Below are 17182 nucleotides of genomic sequence, written 5' to 3'. Positions count from 1 at the left end.
ATACCTGACGCCTCTGTTTGCCCTCTCAGTGGAAAAAGCAATTACACTTTCTCCCTCTCCCTTCTCCCTCTATTAAAATCTCTTCTCGGTGCTAAATTGATAGAATTAGGCAACAGACTCACGTATGGAAGCTGTGCTCTCCGGCGATGACCCAGCCCACAGCACGGCATGAAGGGGGATCAGGGGGGGTTCAGGAACAGACGCCCTGTCAGGCAGCAGCATCCACTCAGCCTCGGTCCATGGCTAAACACTCGGCCCGCAGGGGGGAGGGGGGGGGGGGGGGGAGCGGGGAGAGGAGGGGGGGGAGGAGGATGGAAGGGAGAATGGGAACGAAGGCAGGAGGCAGGAGACGGAGTAGAAGGAGAGAGCCGTATCCACGCCGAGCCCCCCCCCCCCCTCCCCCTCCACACGTGCAATCAGATCCTCACAGTCAGACCCAAGCACTATCTAATCTAACTCTCGGCAGGGCAGTTTCCACAGCGAATTTGACTCCAGTGCCGCCTCAGCCCTCCAGCCCGCCCCCATGTCCCACAGCGCAGCAGAGGCCAAGAGAGTAGAGTGCCTCTGAGTGAGGCGCAGGTCTGTTACAGCACTGCCTGTTACCCCAACCCAAATCCTTATCCTCTTCAGCACCGCGGGGCTGCTCCTCTATTTAGCTTTCAACCAAATCCTCTGCAGTACTGCTGCTGTTCAGCTCCGTACGGTGGCTGTCTGCCTGATTGACCGGCTGTCTGGCTGTCTGGCTGGCTCCCTTGGTTCTGGTTCAGCTCCTCATGTGTGTGTGTGTGTGTGTCTACCGTCTTGTCCTGTAGAGGCGCCTGGGGGACACACGGTGCAGAGGGGTCCTGACTCAGAAGTGGAGGCGGAGCTACCACTGTCCTTCCAGTAGGGGGGGGGGGCGTTGCCCTCGCCGCTTACGCCACGCCTCTTCTCTCTCTCTCTGCCTCCACCTTGGGTTCAGTCAGATGGACAGACACTAATCTTCCTTTTCTTTCTAAGTCTTCTGAAGAAAGTGTGTTGCTGGAAAACAGAGAACACTGCAGGGCAGTGGTCAGGCAAGGTAGGGCAGAGGCTCAGACAGAGATCTGGCTGCTGGGCTAGCTGGTGAGAAGAGAGACTGTGTCTGGTTGTGTCTGTGTCTGGTGCAGAGAGAAGCAGCAGTAGCAGAACTCTCTCTCTCTCTCTCTCTCCCTGTGGTCCCTGGCTCAGTCATGTCTGAGCGCTGAGTGGAACACTGGCTTCATCGCCTCTCTTTCCCCCTCTCCTCTCCTCCCCTCTTCTCCTCCCCGCCCCACCCCTTGTCTCTCCTGCTCTTTGCCTTGCCCTGCCCAGTGCACTCAGCCTAACAGATGATTGAATCCAGAACTTAATGTACTCACTGCTGTGTCTCTGCTGCAATCAAGCCTTCCATCTCTCCGCCCCTTCGCTCACCCTACCATCCCTTCCCACCGCTCTCTCTCCTTGCAAGGGTGTGTAATGTCTCTCAGTCACCTCCTCTCTCAGTGTCCTGTCGTAGTCGGAGAAGGGTAGAGAGGAGAGGGGTATAACAGAAGGATAGAGGAGTGTGAGAGAGACTGGCTGTCCTATCTTTACCATTGTCTCCTCGCTGCATTGAAGAGCAGGTGCTGTTGTCTGAGTACACAGGGATGGATGATACACAGTCTGAATTTCAATTGGTCACCGGCACTACTGGCTTAGAACATAGGCTTTACCCTCACGCTCTCTCCCTTTCTCCCTCCCGACAAAACCAACTTTATTTCATTATTTCTCACTTCCTCGGTCTGTCTCTCCCGCTCTCCTTTTTGTTCTCACTCTCTCTCTCTCTCTCTCTCTCTCTCTCTCTCTCTCTCTCTCCCCCTATCTCACTCTTACTGATTGGAATCCTCTCCTTTTCGGTGTCTCAAAGGCTGGTATTTATGAGTACTTTCCCTCTCCCAGGGAGAGCTGTGCTGTTTACATCATAAGCTGCATTGGGTAAGCAGCAGCATTTCTTCCAACACTCCACAGCAACCTCAGTGTTTTTTCCTCTCTACCGAGGAAAGTTTGAGTCATTTCAATGGCTGTCGTTATAGCACAATGTGGCTCTCCGTTTGATCCCGCTAATACAGGCTTAAAAGGGATACTTCAGGATTTTGGCATTGAAGCATTGTGTGCAGTTTAAAGGAAGTTGCTAACTAGCGTTTGCACAGTGACTGGGGGTCTATGGGTATCTGCTAGCATGCTAGCATGCTAGCAGATACCCATAGACTTCCAGTCATTGCCTTTAATGCTAGTTAGCCTTGGCTCACGAAAGTACCTCTAACTTCCTTCATACTGAACACAAAGACATAAAAATGGTGTCCGCGAGTTCATCCGACTCAGGAGAAGTAGATAAAGGGCCTCGTTGCTAAATCCCGACGTATGCCTTTAAGGCATTAATTGTATGCAGAGATGACATTGATACTCTGGCATCTGCTGTGCTGTGACTAAAACAGACGGCAGTGTCCTCACCACCGCTCCACGGGGCAAGGGCAGCCGCTGACGGTGTCTCTCTCTCCTGCCCTCCGCTGCTGCTGCTATTATATGCTGCGTCCCGAACGGCACCCTATTCCCTATGTAGTGCACTACTTTTAACAGGAGCCCTCATACGGGAAAGGGGTGCCAGTAGAGACGCTCCCCTCTCCTTGTTCTTGCTGCTCTCCTCTCTCTGCTCCATCTAGTACGCGCCACAGGTTCCAGAGAGCTATTTGTCACAAGTACAATCGTAACGTGACGTCTACTGTCAGATTGTCGGCTAGAGAGCTGAGCTCGGACAAGAGGGCAAACCCCGTACTCTCGAGGCCAGGCAAGGCCAGTTTGACCAAAGCAGAGTGTGCGTCCCAACTGTTACCCTATATAGTGGACTATTTTTGACCAGAGTCCATAGGCCCATCATTTGGGAAGGGAACAGGCTCTTACAGTATTTACAGATAGCCTCCAGTGATGCTTTCATATGTACCGTAATGAATCAATATATATTCATCTCCTATCTGGGCAAGCAGGAACTTTTTTTAGAGCCCACTAGTTAGAGAAAAAAAACAAAAAATATGGCACATTCTTTCCTCTCTGCCTTGATAAATCGGAGTGTCACATCAATGCCTCATTCTGGGGTAGGTGTGACAGGCGTCACTGTTTTGATGGAGGAGCATCATTACAGGCAGAGACCTTTCACAGAGGCAATGGGAGGGGGACTACCATCCCATTGTATCAGAAGTGATCATCACTCACTCGTTCCTTACGCAGCTACCATGACAAATAGCTGTGGGCCGTGATACACCGCTCTACAACAAAATCTGTACTATCTGAATGAGAACACATGTAAATGAGTAGTGCTGTGAGGGTACAGAGATATTTCAGGGACATGGACCTAATAGGTACTATACCACAGTATACTTTACGATACTGAACAAAAATATAAACGCAACATTCAACGATTTTACTGAGTTAGAGTTCATATAAGGAAATCGGTCAATTGAAATAAATAAATTAAGCCCTAATCTAAACATAGGCCCACCCACTTGTGAGCCAAGGCATCCCATTGGGATGCCAGCCAGGCCCAGCCAATCAGAATCTGTTTTTCCCCACAAACAGGCTTTATTGCAGACAAAAATACAACTCAGATTCATCAGCTGTCCGGGTGGCTGGTCTCAGATGATCCCGCAGGTGAAGAAGCCGGATGTGGAGGTCCTGGGTCTGTTGTTGTGAGGGCGGTTGGACGTACTGCCAAATTCTCTAAAACAACATCGGAGGCGGCTTACGGTAGTGAAATAAACATTCACTTCTCTGGCAACGGCTCTGGTGGACATTCGTGCAGTCAGCATGCCAATTACCCGCTCCCTCAAAACTTGAGTCTGCTGTGGCATTGTGTTGTGTGACAACATTTTTGAGTGGCCTTTTATTGTCCCTAGCACAAGGTGCACCTGTGAAATGATTATGCTGTTTGATCAGCTTCTTGTCAGGTGGATGGATTATCTTGGAAAATGAGATATGCTCACTAACAGGGATGTAAACAAATTTGTACACAAAATTTGAGAGGAAAAAGTTTTTGCACGTATTGAACATGTCTGGGATCTTTTATTTCAGCTCATGAAACATGGGACCAACACTTTCCATGTTGCGTTTATATTTTCGTTCAGTATATACAACTCAAAAAAATTATGTGTTAAAAACATCCCAAGTTGGCAGTTTGGTCACAAACAACTCATAGATTTTTTCAAGTTGGGTTGTTGATGCTGTGAGAATTTTTTTTTTTTAAATCAAATAAATCCCAATATGTGTTTGGTCCACTATTTACCAAGCACTTGGTTGTTTTTAACCCAACATTTTTAAGAGTGTATACTAGACTAGACTAGAGGTCGACTGTTTATGATTTTTCAACGCCGATACCGATAATTGGAGGACCAAAAAAAGCCGATACCGATTAATCGGCCGATTTTTATATATATATTTGTCGTAATGACAATTACAACAATATTGAATGAACACTTTTATATTTTAACTTAATATAATACATAAATAAAATCAATTTTGGCTCAAATAAATAAAGAAACATGTTCAGGGTAGCCTAGTGCTTAGAGCGTTGGACTAGTAACCGGAAGGTTGCAAGTTCAAATCCCTGAGCTGACAAGGTACATATCTGTCATTCTGCCCCTGAACATGCAGTTAACCCACTGTTCCTAGGCCATCATTGAAAATAAGAATGTGTTCTTTTGACTGACTTGCCTAGTTAAATAAAGGTAAAATAAATTAAAAAATTATGCATAACCACAGTGTTGGAGAAGAAAGTAAAAGTGCAATATGTGCCATGTAAAAAAGCTACGCTTTTTGTTCTCACAATGATAGCTTGTGGTTCCTTTTAACATGAGTCTTCAGTATTCCCAGTTAAGAAGTTTTAGCTTTTAGCTTTTATAGGAATTATGACGCGACGACTATTTCTCTCTATACCATTTGTATTTCATATACCTTTGACTATTGGATGTTCTTATAGGCACTTTAAAAAACAGCGCTGTGCTTCAAGCATTGCTAAGAGCTACTAGCAAACGCAGTAAAGTGCTGTTTGAATGAATGCTGACGAGCCTGCTGCTGCCTACCACCACTCAGTCAGACTGCTCTATCAAATATCAAATCATAGACTTAATTATAATAAACACACAGAAATACATGCCTTTGGTCAATCTGGTCAAACCCGGAAACTATCATTTTGAAAACAAAACGTTTTTTATTTCAGTGAAATACAGAACCGTTCCGTATTTTATCTAATGGGTGGCATCCCTAAGTCTAAATGTTCCTGTTACATTGCACAACCTTCCATGTTATGTCATAATTATGTACAATTCTGGCAAATTAATTACGTTAATTACGTCTTTGTTAGGAAGAAATGGTCTTCGCACAGTTCGCAACGAGCCAGGCGGCCCAAACTGCTGCATATACCCTGACTCTGCTTGCACTGAACACAAGAGGAGTGACACAATTTCCCTAGTTAATATTGCCTGCTAACATGCATTTATTTTAACTAAATATGCAGGTTTAAAAATATATACTTCTGTGTATTGATTTTAAGAAAGGCATAGATGTTAATGTTTCGGTACCTTTGTGCAACGATTGTGCTTTTTTCGCGAATGTGCTTTTGTTAAATCATCACCCGTTTGGCGAAGTTGAAGTAGGCTGTGATTCGATGGTAAATTAACAGGCACCACTTTGATTATATGCAACGCAGGACAAGCTAGTTAACCTAGTAACAACAAGCTAGTTAACCTAGTAATATCAAGCTAGTTAACCTAGTAATATCAAGCTAGTTAACCTAGTAATATCAAGCTAGTTAACCTAGTAACATCAAGCTAGTTAACCTAGTAACATCAAGCTAGTTAACCTAGTAATATCAAGCTAGTTAACCAAGTAATATCAAGCTAGTTAACCAAGTATTATCAAGCTAGTTAACCTAGTAATATCAAGCTAGTTAACCAAGTAATATCAAGCTAGTTAACCTAGTAATATCAAGCTAGTTAACCTAGTAATATCAAGCTAGTGAACCTAGTAACATCAAGCTAGTTAACCTAGTAACATCAGGCTAGTTAACCTAGTAACATCAAGCTAGTTAACCTAGTAATATCAAGCTAGTTAACCAAGTAATATCAAGCTAGTTAACCTAGTAATATCAAGCTAGTTAACCTAGTAATATCAAGCTAGTTAACCAAGTAATATCAAGCTAGTTAACCTAGTAACATCAAGCTAGTTAACCTAGTAATATCAAGCTAGTTAACCAAGTAATATCAAGCTAGTTAACCTAGTAATATCAAGCTAGTTAACCTAGTAACATCAAGCTAGTTAACCTAGTAACATCAAGCTAGTTAACCAAGTAATATCAAGCTAGTTAACCTAGTGATATCAAGCTAGTTAACCAAGTAATATCAAGTTAGTTAACCTAGTAATATCAAGCTAGTTAACCTAGTAATACCAAGCTAGTTAACCAAGTAATATCAAGCTAGTTAACCAAGTAATATCAAGATGGTTAACCTAGTAATATCAAGCTGGTTAACCTAGTAATATCAAGCTAGTTAACCTAGTAATATCAAGCTAGTTAACCTAGTAATATCAAGCTAGTTAACCTAGTATATCAAGCTAGTTAACCAAGTAATATCAAGCTAGTTAACCTAGTAATATCAATCTAGTTAACCTAGTAATATCAAGCTAGTTAACCAAGTAATATCAAGCTAGTTAACCAAGTAATATCAAGCTAGTTAACCAAGTAACATCAAGCTAGTTAACCAAGTAATATAGTGATTATGTGAAGATTGATTGTTTTTTATATAAAAGTTTAAGTTTAATGCTAGCTAGCAACTTACCTTGGCTCCTTGCAGCCACAAGGTCCTTTTGATGCTGCACTGGCGTAACAGGTGGTTAGCCTGCCACGCAGTTTCCCCGTGGATTGCAATGTTATCGGCCATAATCGGCATCCAAAAAGGCAGATTACCGATTGTTATGAAAACTTGAAATCGGCCCTAATTAATCGGCCATGCCGAGTAGTGTAGTATAGTCTAAACTAGCCTATACTACACTACTTTAGGTCTCCTGTAATGTACCAAGACTTTAAGGTTTAATGATAATACCACTATTTATCAGAAATGTAAAGTAATTATTCACAGTGACAAAAAAACAAAAACAACACAGAGGATTCAGATACAATGATATCATTGTCTATTCCCCTGAGGAAAGTACAAAGCGACTTGGCAGGTCTCAGCCCCACTGTCTGTCCTGCAGACGTTCTCATTTAATCACTGAGTGCGCATCCCAAATGGCACCCTATTCTCTACACAGTGCACTACTTTTGAGCCTTGACCCATTGGGCTCTGATCCAAAATAGTGCACTATATAGGGAATAGGGTGCCATTTGGGAACAATCCTAAGAGAGTGGGTGCCTGAAGACAAAGACTGCTCTGCTCGTAACAGAGGGCACTGCTTTGTAATGCCTCCCCTCCTGACAGGACAGGGGAATGGAGGAGATTATACAGGCATCCATCTTACATTTTCCCCTCAGGTAAACAAGACAAGGTCACTCCTGGATATATTACCCTAAAAGGATGAACAACTGTTTGGAACATAATGTGATTCTATGCAGTTCGTGTGCTTGAATGAATATTCTATTAACATAAAAACAATCTATTACAACACTACAACAGAAGCAAAACCTTTTCTCTTTTCATTTTGAGTCCTATAGGTTAGTACCTATTCACATAACTTCACCTCCAAGGACATGCATGCCAACACAGACTGACAATGCAGTAGCTCATATTCATGATGGGGAAGTGCCTCTTCCTTTCTAACCACCAGATGGCAGTCTTGCTATTCTGTGCCACTAGCTCAAACAGATGAGACAAGTGATGCGCCACCATAACATGAATGGTTATTCTATTATTCTTACAAATTATGAGCATTGCATAAGTAGCCAACAACAAGCATAATGCTTGATTCAGTTGCCAGCCTATGGCTCATAGATGACAGAAAACATGCACTGTTGGAAACATTGAACAGAGGCACATCCTCTCCACATATTGGGGCGTCCTTAAAAATGTCTGCAGGACTCAGGTCTATAAGGTTGTCAGTGGCCTGAACAGAGGCAACTAGGTTACTCCATATCCTGTCTGTGTCCGTAGTATCAGTTACATAACCCCCCCTGGGGTTGCCAGATTTGATAGGTGGCACAGCCAATAACTTGCTTACGTAACCCCTTCCCTCCATTAACGTGAGAAAACATCATTTGCGGATGAAAATAAAAAAGTCTCTAATCAAGAGAATGAAAAGGGGGTTTCCTGCCCCTGCAGACCCCACCACACCCTTTCTTTCAAACACCACACCACCACTACCCCTATCCCTATGGAGAGAGTCAGTGTCCCAAATGGCATTATGAGAGAGAGAGAGAGAGAGAGAGAGAGAGAGAGAGAGAGAGAGAGAGAGAGAGAGAGAGAGCGAGAGAGTGAGAGAGAGGGGGGGAAGAGAGAGAGAGAGAGAGAGAGAGAGAGAGAGAGAGAGAGAGAGAGAGAGAGAGAGGGGGGGGAGGAGAGAGAGAGAGAGAGAGAGAGAGTGAGTGAGCGAGCGAGAGAATGTGAGTGTGTGAGTGAGAGAATGTGAGTGTGTGAGTGCGAGAAAATGAGTGTGTGAGTGAGAGAAAGTGAGTGTGTGAGTGAGTGTGTGAGAGAGAAAGTGAGTGAGTGAGAGAAAGTGAGTGTGTGAATGAGAGAAAGTGAGTGTGAGTGAGAGAATGTGAGTGAGAGAAAGTGAGTGTGTGAGAGAGAGAAAGTGAGTGTGTGAGTGAGAGAATGTGAGTGTGTGAGTGAGAGAATGTGAGTGTGTGGGTGAGAGAATGTGAGTGTGTGAGTGAGTGAGAGAATGTGAGTGTGTGAGTGAGAGAAAGTGAGTGTGTGAGTGAGAGAATGTGAGTGTGTGAGTGAGAGAAAATTAGTATGTGAGTGTGTGAGTGCGAGAAAATGAGTGTGTGAGTGAGAGAAAGTGAGTGTGTGAGTGAGTGTGTGAGAGAGAAAGTGAGTGAGTGAGAGAAAGTGAGTGTGTGAATGAGAGAAAGTGAGTGTGAGTGAGAGAATGTGAGTGAGAGAAAGTGAGTGTGTGAGAGAGAGAAAGTGAGTGTGTGAGTGAGAGAATGTGAGTGTGTGAGTGAGAGAAAGTGAGTGTGTGAGTGAGAGAATGTGAGTGTGTGGGTGAGAGAAAGTGAGTGTGTGAGTGAGTGAGAGAATGTGAGTGTGTGAGTGAGAGAAAGTGAGTGTGTGAGTGAGAGAATGTGAGTGTGTGAGTGAGAGAAAATTAGTATGTGAGTGAGAGAAAGTGAGTGTGTGAGTGAGTGTGAGAGAGAGAAAGTGAGTGAGTGAGAGAAAGTGAGTGTGTGAATGAGAGAAAGTGAGTGTGAGTGAGAGAATGTGAGTGAGAGAAAGTGATTGTGTGAGAGAGAGAAAGTGAGTGTGTGAGTGAGAGAATGTGAGTGAGAGAAAGTGAGAGTGTGAGAGAGAGAAAGTGAGTGAGAGAAAGTGAGTGTGTGAGTGAGAGAAAGTAAGTGTGTGACTGAGAGAATGTGAGTGTGTGAGAGAATGTGAGTGAGAGAAAGTGAGTGTGTGAATGAGAGAAAGTGAGTGTGAGTGAGAGAATGTGAGTGAGAGAAAGTGATTGTGTGAGTGAGAGAAAGTGAGTGTGTGAGTGAGAGAATGTGAGTGTGTGAGTGAGAGAAAATTAGTATGTGAGTGTGTGAGTGCGAGAAAATGAGTGTGTGAGTGAGAGAAAGTGAGTGTGTGAGTGAGTGTGTGAGAGAGAAAGTGAGTGAGTGAGAGAAAGTGAGTGTGTGAATGAGAGAAAGTGAGTGTGAGTGAGAGAATGTGAGTGAGAGAAAGTGAGTGTGTGAGAGAGAGAAAGTGAGTGTGTGAGTGAGAGAATGTGAGTGTGTGAGTGAGAGAAAGTGAGTGTGTGAGTGAGAGAATGTGAGTGTGTGGGTGAGAGAAAGTGAGTGTGTGAGTGAGTGAGAGAATGTGAGTGTGTGAGTGAGAGAAAGTGAGTGTGTGAGTGAGAGAAAATGAGTATGTGAGTGAGAGAAAGTGAGTGAGTGAGAGAAAGTGAGTGTGTGAATGAGAGAAAGTGAGTGTGAGTGAGAGAATGTGAGTGAGAGAAAGTGATTGTGTGAGAGAGAGAAAGTGAGTGTGTGAGTGAGAGAATGTGAGTGAGAGAAAGTGAGAGTGTGAGAGAGAGAAAGTGAGTGAGAGAAAGTGAGTGTGTGAGTGAGAGAAAGTAAGTGTGTGACTGAGAGAATGTGAGTGTGTGAGAGAATGTGAGTGAGAGAAAGTGAGTGTGTGAATGAGAGAAAGTGAGTGTGAGTGAGAGAATGTGAGTGAGAGAAAGTGATTGTGTGAGAGAGAGAAAGTGAGTGTGTGAGTGAGAGAATGTGAGTGAGAGAAAGTGAGAGTGTGAGAGAGAGAAAGTGAGTGAGAGAAAGTGAGTGTGTGAATGAGAGAAAGTGAGTGTGAGTGAGAGAATGTGAGTGAGAGAAAGTGATTGTGTGAGAGAGAGAAAGTGAGTGTGTGAGTGAGATAATGTGAGTGAGAGAAAGTGAGAGTGTGAGAGAGAGAAAGTGAGTGTGTGAGTGAGAGAAAGTGAGTGTGTGAGTGAGAGAATGTGAGTGTGTGAGAGAATGTGAGTGAGAGAAAGTGAGTGTGTGAGTGAGAGAAAGTGAGTGTGTGAGTGAGAGAACGTGAGTGTGTGAGTGAGAGAACGTGAGAGTGTGAGTGAGAGAAAGTGAGTGTGTGAGAGAGAGAAAGTGAGTGAGTGAGAAACGGGGAGAGAGAATGAGAGTGAGAGGGAGAGAGAGAGAGAGAGGAGGTGGGCGAGAGAGTGAGAGGAAGAGAGAGTGGGAAGCCAAGTGAGACCTTTCACATAAACACAGCAGAGAGTGGGAAGCAGCAGCAGGAGATATTACATAATTCTTATGTAAACCAGAGTTTGAGAAATGGCAGATGCTGTATAGCCAGGCTGGTGTAAAATGCCTCATCAGTCAATTCAAAGACCTGCCGCAGAAATCACATAACTAAAACTCCAGCAGTGGATGTTGGGCATTAAAAAACGTGTACATTTATGGCTGTTTGGATGCATCTCATTCTATTCTCCTGTTATACTATTAATAAATGTCCAGAGCACTTAGATAAGGCCTCAGGAGATGCATGGTAATCTGATAAATCCTACAAAGGGTTTGGCAGCACTGTGTATACATCCCAAATGGCACCTAAATTCTTATATAGTGCACTACTTTTCATGGGCTCTGGTAAAGAGTAGTGCACTACATAGGGAATAGGGTGCCATCTGGGACGTAACCTGGGAACGATTCCATTTTGGACAGAGGGCCTAAAATCTTAAACAAATTAGACTGCAGTGCCCTTCAAGCTTTTATCCCTGCAATTATACAGTATCAGTTACCATCCCCTCAATGACATTCAGCTCGGTTCAACATTATTTATGGAGTCCATGACGCAGTCGTAGTCCTTTAGAGACTACTCCATCTTCTTGCAGCGTCGGACTTAAAGCAGAGAGTGACCGCACCACCACTACTCCCACTGGTTGCTGACTGAGTGGTCCGGACCACCACTGCTCTTAACCTCCTCCATCCTACCGTAAACCCCACGGGCAGTAAGAGTCACAGGGCACTTCTCTATTTCTTTTCCTCTGTCCCTCTCTCTCTCTCTCTCTCTCTCTCTCTTTATTTCTCCGTCTCTATTCCTCTTCTCTCGTCCCCTGTCTCTGTCTGCCCTCTCTCTGTGTAAGAATGAGCAAAGTAAGACCGTTCTCTACGTAGCAGTTTGACTGCAGGACTGAGAGATGAGAGATGTAATGGATCGGGCGTACAGTAACCCCGATGAGCCTCTGAACACTCTGAACACTCGCCCACATGAATACTGGGATTGAGTCACCGTGCCAACAGGTGTGGTGTTGGGGAGATGGGAGAAGAGTGGAAGGCACTCAAACAACGTGCGATATGAGCATTCGGAAGGAATAGGCCAGACTCACAATTAAAAGCTTGATGAAAAAAGCTGTGTAGATCATTTCAAGGAAAGTAACATAAAATCATCACAAAATGTACCTGAACTATTATTATAGTTTTTAAAAGATATCTCTTTTGGTGATGTGTACATTTGAGTCTGAGCATGGTGAGAGCTCTGATAACAAAGAGGGAAGATTACAATGAGACAAGAAAAACATGTCCGGAGAAAATGAAAAGGAGCTTGACAGCTTGACGAATAGGCAGCGAAACATGTTTTGAAACCCAGTTCCCACTATGTGTTAGTTTAAAGTTTTAGACACCACAGCCACATACTTGTGTGAGAAGTGAAAATAATCATGTCCAACAAGATGGAGAGGGAGAGGGGGAAGGGAAAGAAGGTCAGCTTAACCCGCTGTTATGATTAAAAAATTCAAAAAGCAGTGTAGTTACTTTAGTTCCTAGCAGAGTTCCTGAAAGGGCTGCTATTCCTGCAGTCCTCTTCCAGCAAACATCTAAAAGGGGATACTATATCTGCGCTTAGCTTTGCCAGTCTGACCCCGGGAACAACCTTTCCCCTCTCTCTCTCTTTCTCTCTCTCTCTACTTTCTCTCTCACATCCTACATCATGTCTGGGTATCTCTCTCAGCAGGTTTGTGTCTCAGACTTACTGTGGTTGCTTGTCTGACCCTCATACGTTCCCCCTCGCTCCCTTTTTCTTTCCCTTTCTCTCTCTCCCCTCTACTCGTCTCCCGCAGTGTCGTGTCTCAGATGTAAGTTACTGTAGTCGCGCTCAGTCTAATTGAGTTTGGTCACGAAGACTGAGAGCGTTGCAGAGGATGACGACAGTCAGTCAGAGGTGGTCGGCCTAATGAGCCTGTTGGCATACCCAGTGGGGGGGGGGGGGTTTGAGGGGAAGGAGGGTAGCCATGACATATCACTGCTGAGAAGACCCTCACCACCACCCTAATCCACACAGCAACTCTTCACTGATCGTATAAACACACGGTGAAAGCGAATGTGAGCTCCCCTTAGCCTCAACTCAAACACCTTCTCTGTGCCTGAGAGAAAGCAGACGGCAATTCCACAACGTGCCATATTGTTCTGATCCCACTCTGGTTTCACCGCTGCTCTGCTAAAGAGGAGGCGATCTGTGTCTCCTCCAAAAAAGGAAGAAACAGTTCTGCCGAGGAGGCCATCCTCAACCCGTCCTCTCCCTGTCGGTCGCCCGCTGGTCCGCTGCTCCAACAAAAACCAGACGTCGCGAGTGCTTCACGTACACACCGTGTACCTCAGAGGGTCTGCTTTTATAATAGGCCACAGTCGCGCCAGCCACACTCAAGCCACTGAGTGCAGAGCTACAGGGCCACCGGTGCCGGCAGTTCACAGAGATCGTTAACATACTGTGCCCAAGCACTGTTTACCAAAGGGGCTTTCGTTGCAACATGCAATGATTTATATCAATGACTTGGCTGTTTTCACTCTTACGCCAGTATGAACTTTGCTGGCTATGTACTGTAAACCATAGAGGTAGAACGTTCCAATGATATGCGGTAAACATCCAGTGCAGAGGTGATGTCGTAAGTGTCCGGTAGGCCAGATATTCTAGCGCATACAGAACGCCTGGAGATATCATCACATTCATACCATTATAGTGACCTAATGCCCCTCGCCGACGCATTCAAAGTCAGAAAAGGGTACTGTCTCAGGATTACTTTCACAGTCCCACCCGCACTTCCTAAATCAGATTCTCACTGCCAACCACTGGGATCACTGGCTGTGCAGAAAATCCACAGACCTTCCAAGATACTGAGGTGATAAATACCTTTTAGGTAACCTAAACGCAGGGTGTTTGTTCCCCTTACCTGTCGCACAAAGCTGTTGGTTGTTGTATCCGACGAGGTGCTTCCATCTGATCCTTTGAATCTGCCTTTCCTCCGTGCTCCTTTTCCATGTGACTTCAGTAAGGGGAGAAAACAGAATGATTATTTGTTCAAAGACCATTATCAGCAGGTAACACTAAAACCTAGATAACAAAGGGTATGACGTGTTGACATATGGGGTACGACATCTTATGTGGGTCGTAGCAGCTGGGGTCTTCGTGTGGAGGGTGGGGGTGTCTTCCCAGGAGATGTTGTTTTGTTGAACGACTGTGAGAAGGTTTTTCAACTCCAAAATGCATTAACATGTAATGATGTTCTCTTCCTATATGTAAGTTGTTGTAACTTGTCACTCTGATCTTAAAAGCGTGTGTCAGCAGAAATGTTAGAAATTGTAGAAAATAAAAATATATATTATTTTAAATATTTTATTTTGGGGGAAGTGTGGCAGGGAATATAGGGGAAACAATGAGTGTATTACTATGTGTATTATACAAGAGTGTATTACTATGGGAAAAGATTCTGGTGGCACTGAAGTTAGTTTTCAAGTCATTTGAAAATAAAAACAATGGACATTATTGCACGGGGCTCATATGATCAATAGTTGATATACTATCTGTGATCATAATAGGCTACACCTCGGGAAACTGCACTACAGGGCTGAAGTGCTATGTTGCTAGTAGCAACTGACAAAACACCAAATCTGCTTTTATTCCAACACATTCCCCCAGGGCATGTAAATTATGAATATAAAAAGAAAGCTATTCTGTTGGTTACTTAGAAACCAAATCCAAATCAAACCAAATGTTATTATGTCTAGTCTATTTACTCTAAAATACCCATTTTGGTGCAGGCACTCAATATGCAGTGACGTTAGACAACGTTGAATGTCATTTCTGGATGTATATTTGCTATATCTTTTTTATTAGAGCAGCCTAGTTGTCATTGATCATTCATTATGAATTCACTACATTCATAAACAGATTGGCAAGTGGAAATAGTACAACATCCAGTACTTAATCATAATTGCAATCTGCTCTTTTTAGTAGCAAAACCAAGGCTATTATATACTGCCCATTGGAGAACCCTCTGAAGAACCCTTTTTTGGGTGCAGGTAAAAACCCTTTTGGTTGCAGGTAGAACCATTTGTACCGCAGGTTCTACATGGAACTAAAAAGGATTCTACCTGGAACCAAAAAGAGTTATCCTATGGAGCCAGCCAAATAACTATTTTAAAACCATTTTTTTCTAAGCGTGTAGAGCTTGCCAGCTTGTAGTACAAAAAAAATGGAAATGAGTTTCCTCTGGTTTGTTCAGCCATTATAGGAATGCCGAAAATAAGATCTGAGATCCTATCAGTCAGTTAACATGACCTTTATGAATTATATAGCCTTTATGTGGTTTATGTTCTTGTTTTGATTACATAAATGCTTCAAAATTCACAAAAAGTGACGTTAGCTGATGACGTTATATCAGAGAACAAAACGTCTAAGACCTCCGACGCCTGTGTTAACCACAGACCTTATTTTCAGAGTTAATCCAAAAACCTTATTTAAAATTTTAAAAAATCATTCATATCCCCATAGGCTTTGGCCAACGAGTCACGGTGGAGTTAATGCCTACGAAACGACACATTTACTATTGCTCTCTATACTGTATCCTGTAATGTAAAATGATTCAGACATCTTACTGAACAAATGAACTGGTCAAGAGACCATCTAAATATGTTCTTAATCACATCAAAGCAAACCCCATTTTAACTGTGTGGATTTCATATCCAACCCCCAAGGCTAATAACGTACTGGACTGGCCATGCAAAAAAAAGTACTAATATTTACTGCTGCATAAATGTAAGAAACGTATTGCCTAATAAACCAGTTGGCTAGTATCACCAGGTAAAATAATCAGGCTGCTGCAATTCAATTGTCTTCCAACGAATGACAGCTATAACTATGTAACCCACCTGAAACAATAGTAGCCTAGTGTGTTTCACTTTTTACAAGAATATTCGTCCTTATTATCCAAAAGGTAGGCTATACTACCTGGCATAACGCAGGCTCCTCCAACGTTTTGGTCATGGTTTACTGATTCGTTACATTTGGCGTCAAGCCAAGATGGGATTGGAAATGAGGTATTTGCATCTATTTTTGTTGGATAACTTCATAAATGGCAAGTTATTTATTACTATACGCGTGCGACATAGACATTATAAAATGCTGCAACTGTACATACTTGTAGCCCAGGGTTGTCGAGCGAATCCATATGTCTGTCCAAAAGTGAGTGCGTCTTTTGCAAGTTATTATGGACCATTTGACATCCAACCGTCGATCGATCGTTGAGATAGACAATCAACTTGTTCAAGGGTCGGTGGTCAAGCGTGACTCCCGCTCTCTTCAAAATTTAGAGCAGACATTTTTGTTTGACACGACTTTACGTCCCAATGAATACAAATAGTTGCGTGGAAGAGACTTTTGCGACCGAGGAGTTAAAGTGACTAGGCCATTTTCCTCAGCCCACTCTGCCATGCAGTCTTGAAGTTTGAGTCAGACCACAACCGGGAAGACTTAGGAAGGGAGGAGCAGTTTGCGGTAAAAAAAAAATAATAATAATAATTTAAAACACACAAAAAAAAAACGTTTTTCTAATGGGCTTGTTTCCTCCCTTTAGGTGAAAAAGAAAGAAAGAATATGTCATTGGACAGCTCAGTCACTTAGCGAGTATCTGGCCCTCACTCCCACGTTAATTCACTGTCCGCCTTCCCCCACGTTCGCACTCAACTGGTTACAGTTGCTCTATCGAGCAAAGGCACAGGTGCAAGCGTTGTCTCAAGCAAGGGACATCTAGACTAATTCTGGTTTCTCGAGTTAACATTTGCAATGATTTGGACTTTATTTTGTAAAATAATAGTTACTTTTATGATGGGGTTCGAACATAATGGAAAGGGGAAAATCTAAAAGCGTCGCACGTAGATAATTGTTTGTAGCCTAGTAAAGCTCGTTCACATGACACTTCCCACTCATGCACAATTGTCCTGAGGATGAGGTTAGTTTGTGATTGACTCATTTCACAGTAAGAGTTGTTTTGGAATAAAACACATTAAATGTTTATGTTTCGCAATAAATAGCCTTACTTAAAAGGACATGCTACTGTCTTTGCACTATAGCACATTTACACGCCACAATGTGCAAATTATGGGGGCCAGGGAATGAGACATTAGCTCCCCTAAATGCAACAAAAGTCCAACATTGGGGGGGGGGGGGCTCTA

General features: G+C 43.5%; 1 protein-coding gene across 3 annotated transcripts in view; it reads right to left on the bottom strand.

Annotated features, from left to right (window-relative positions):
* The window catches only part of cacnb2a (calcium channel, voltage-dependent, beta 2a), a 112201-nt gene extending 95512 nt beyond the window's left edge, over positions 1-16689 (bottom strand). For 2 of the 3 annotated variants that reach the window (XM_036944239.1, XM_036944241.1), the window contains exons 1-2: positions 16150-16689; positions 13903-13995 (exon numbers count right to left, since the gene is read on the bottom strand). In XM_036944239.1, the coding sequence (XP_036800134.1) occupies positions 13903-13995; positions 16150-16227 (171 nt within the window). In that variant the 5' untranslated portion in view covers positions 16228-16689. Of the gene's footprint in view, positions 1-122; positions 266-13902; positions 13996-16149 lie in introns of those variants that run through there. The other variant, XM_036944242.1, reaches the window with a different exon arrangement.
* Positions 16690-17182: the final 493 nt, after the last annotated feature.

This window comes from Oncorhynchus mykiss, chromosome 15, assembly GCF_013265735.2.
Source record: "Oncorhynchus mykiss isolate Arlee chromosome 15, USDA_OmykA_1.1, whole genome shotgun sequence".
In the NCBI taxonomy this organism is placed as follows: domain Eukaryota; kingdom Metazoa; phylum Chordata; class Actinopteri; order Salmoniformes; family Salmonidae; genus Oncorhynchus; species Oncorhynchus mykiss.
Note: the sequence above shows the minus strand (reverse complement) of the source record. Positions and strands in the feature narration are given on the sequence as shown.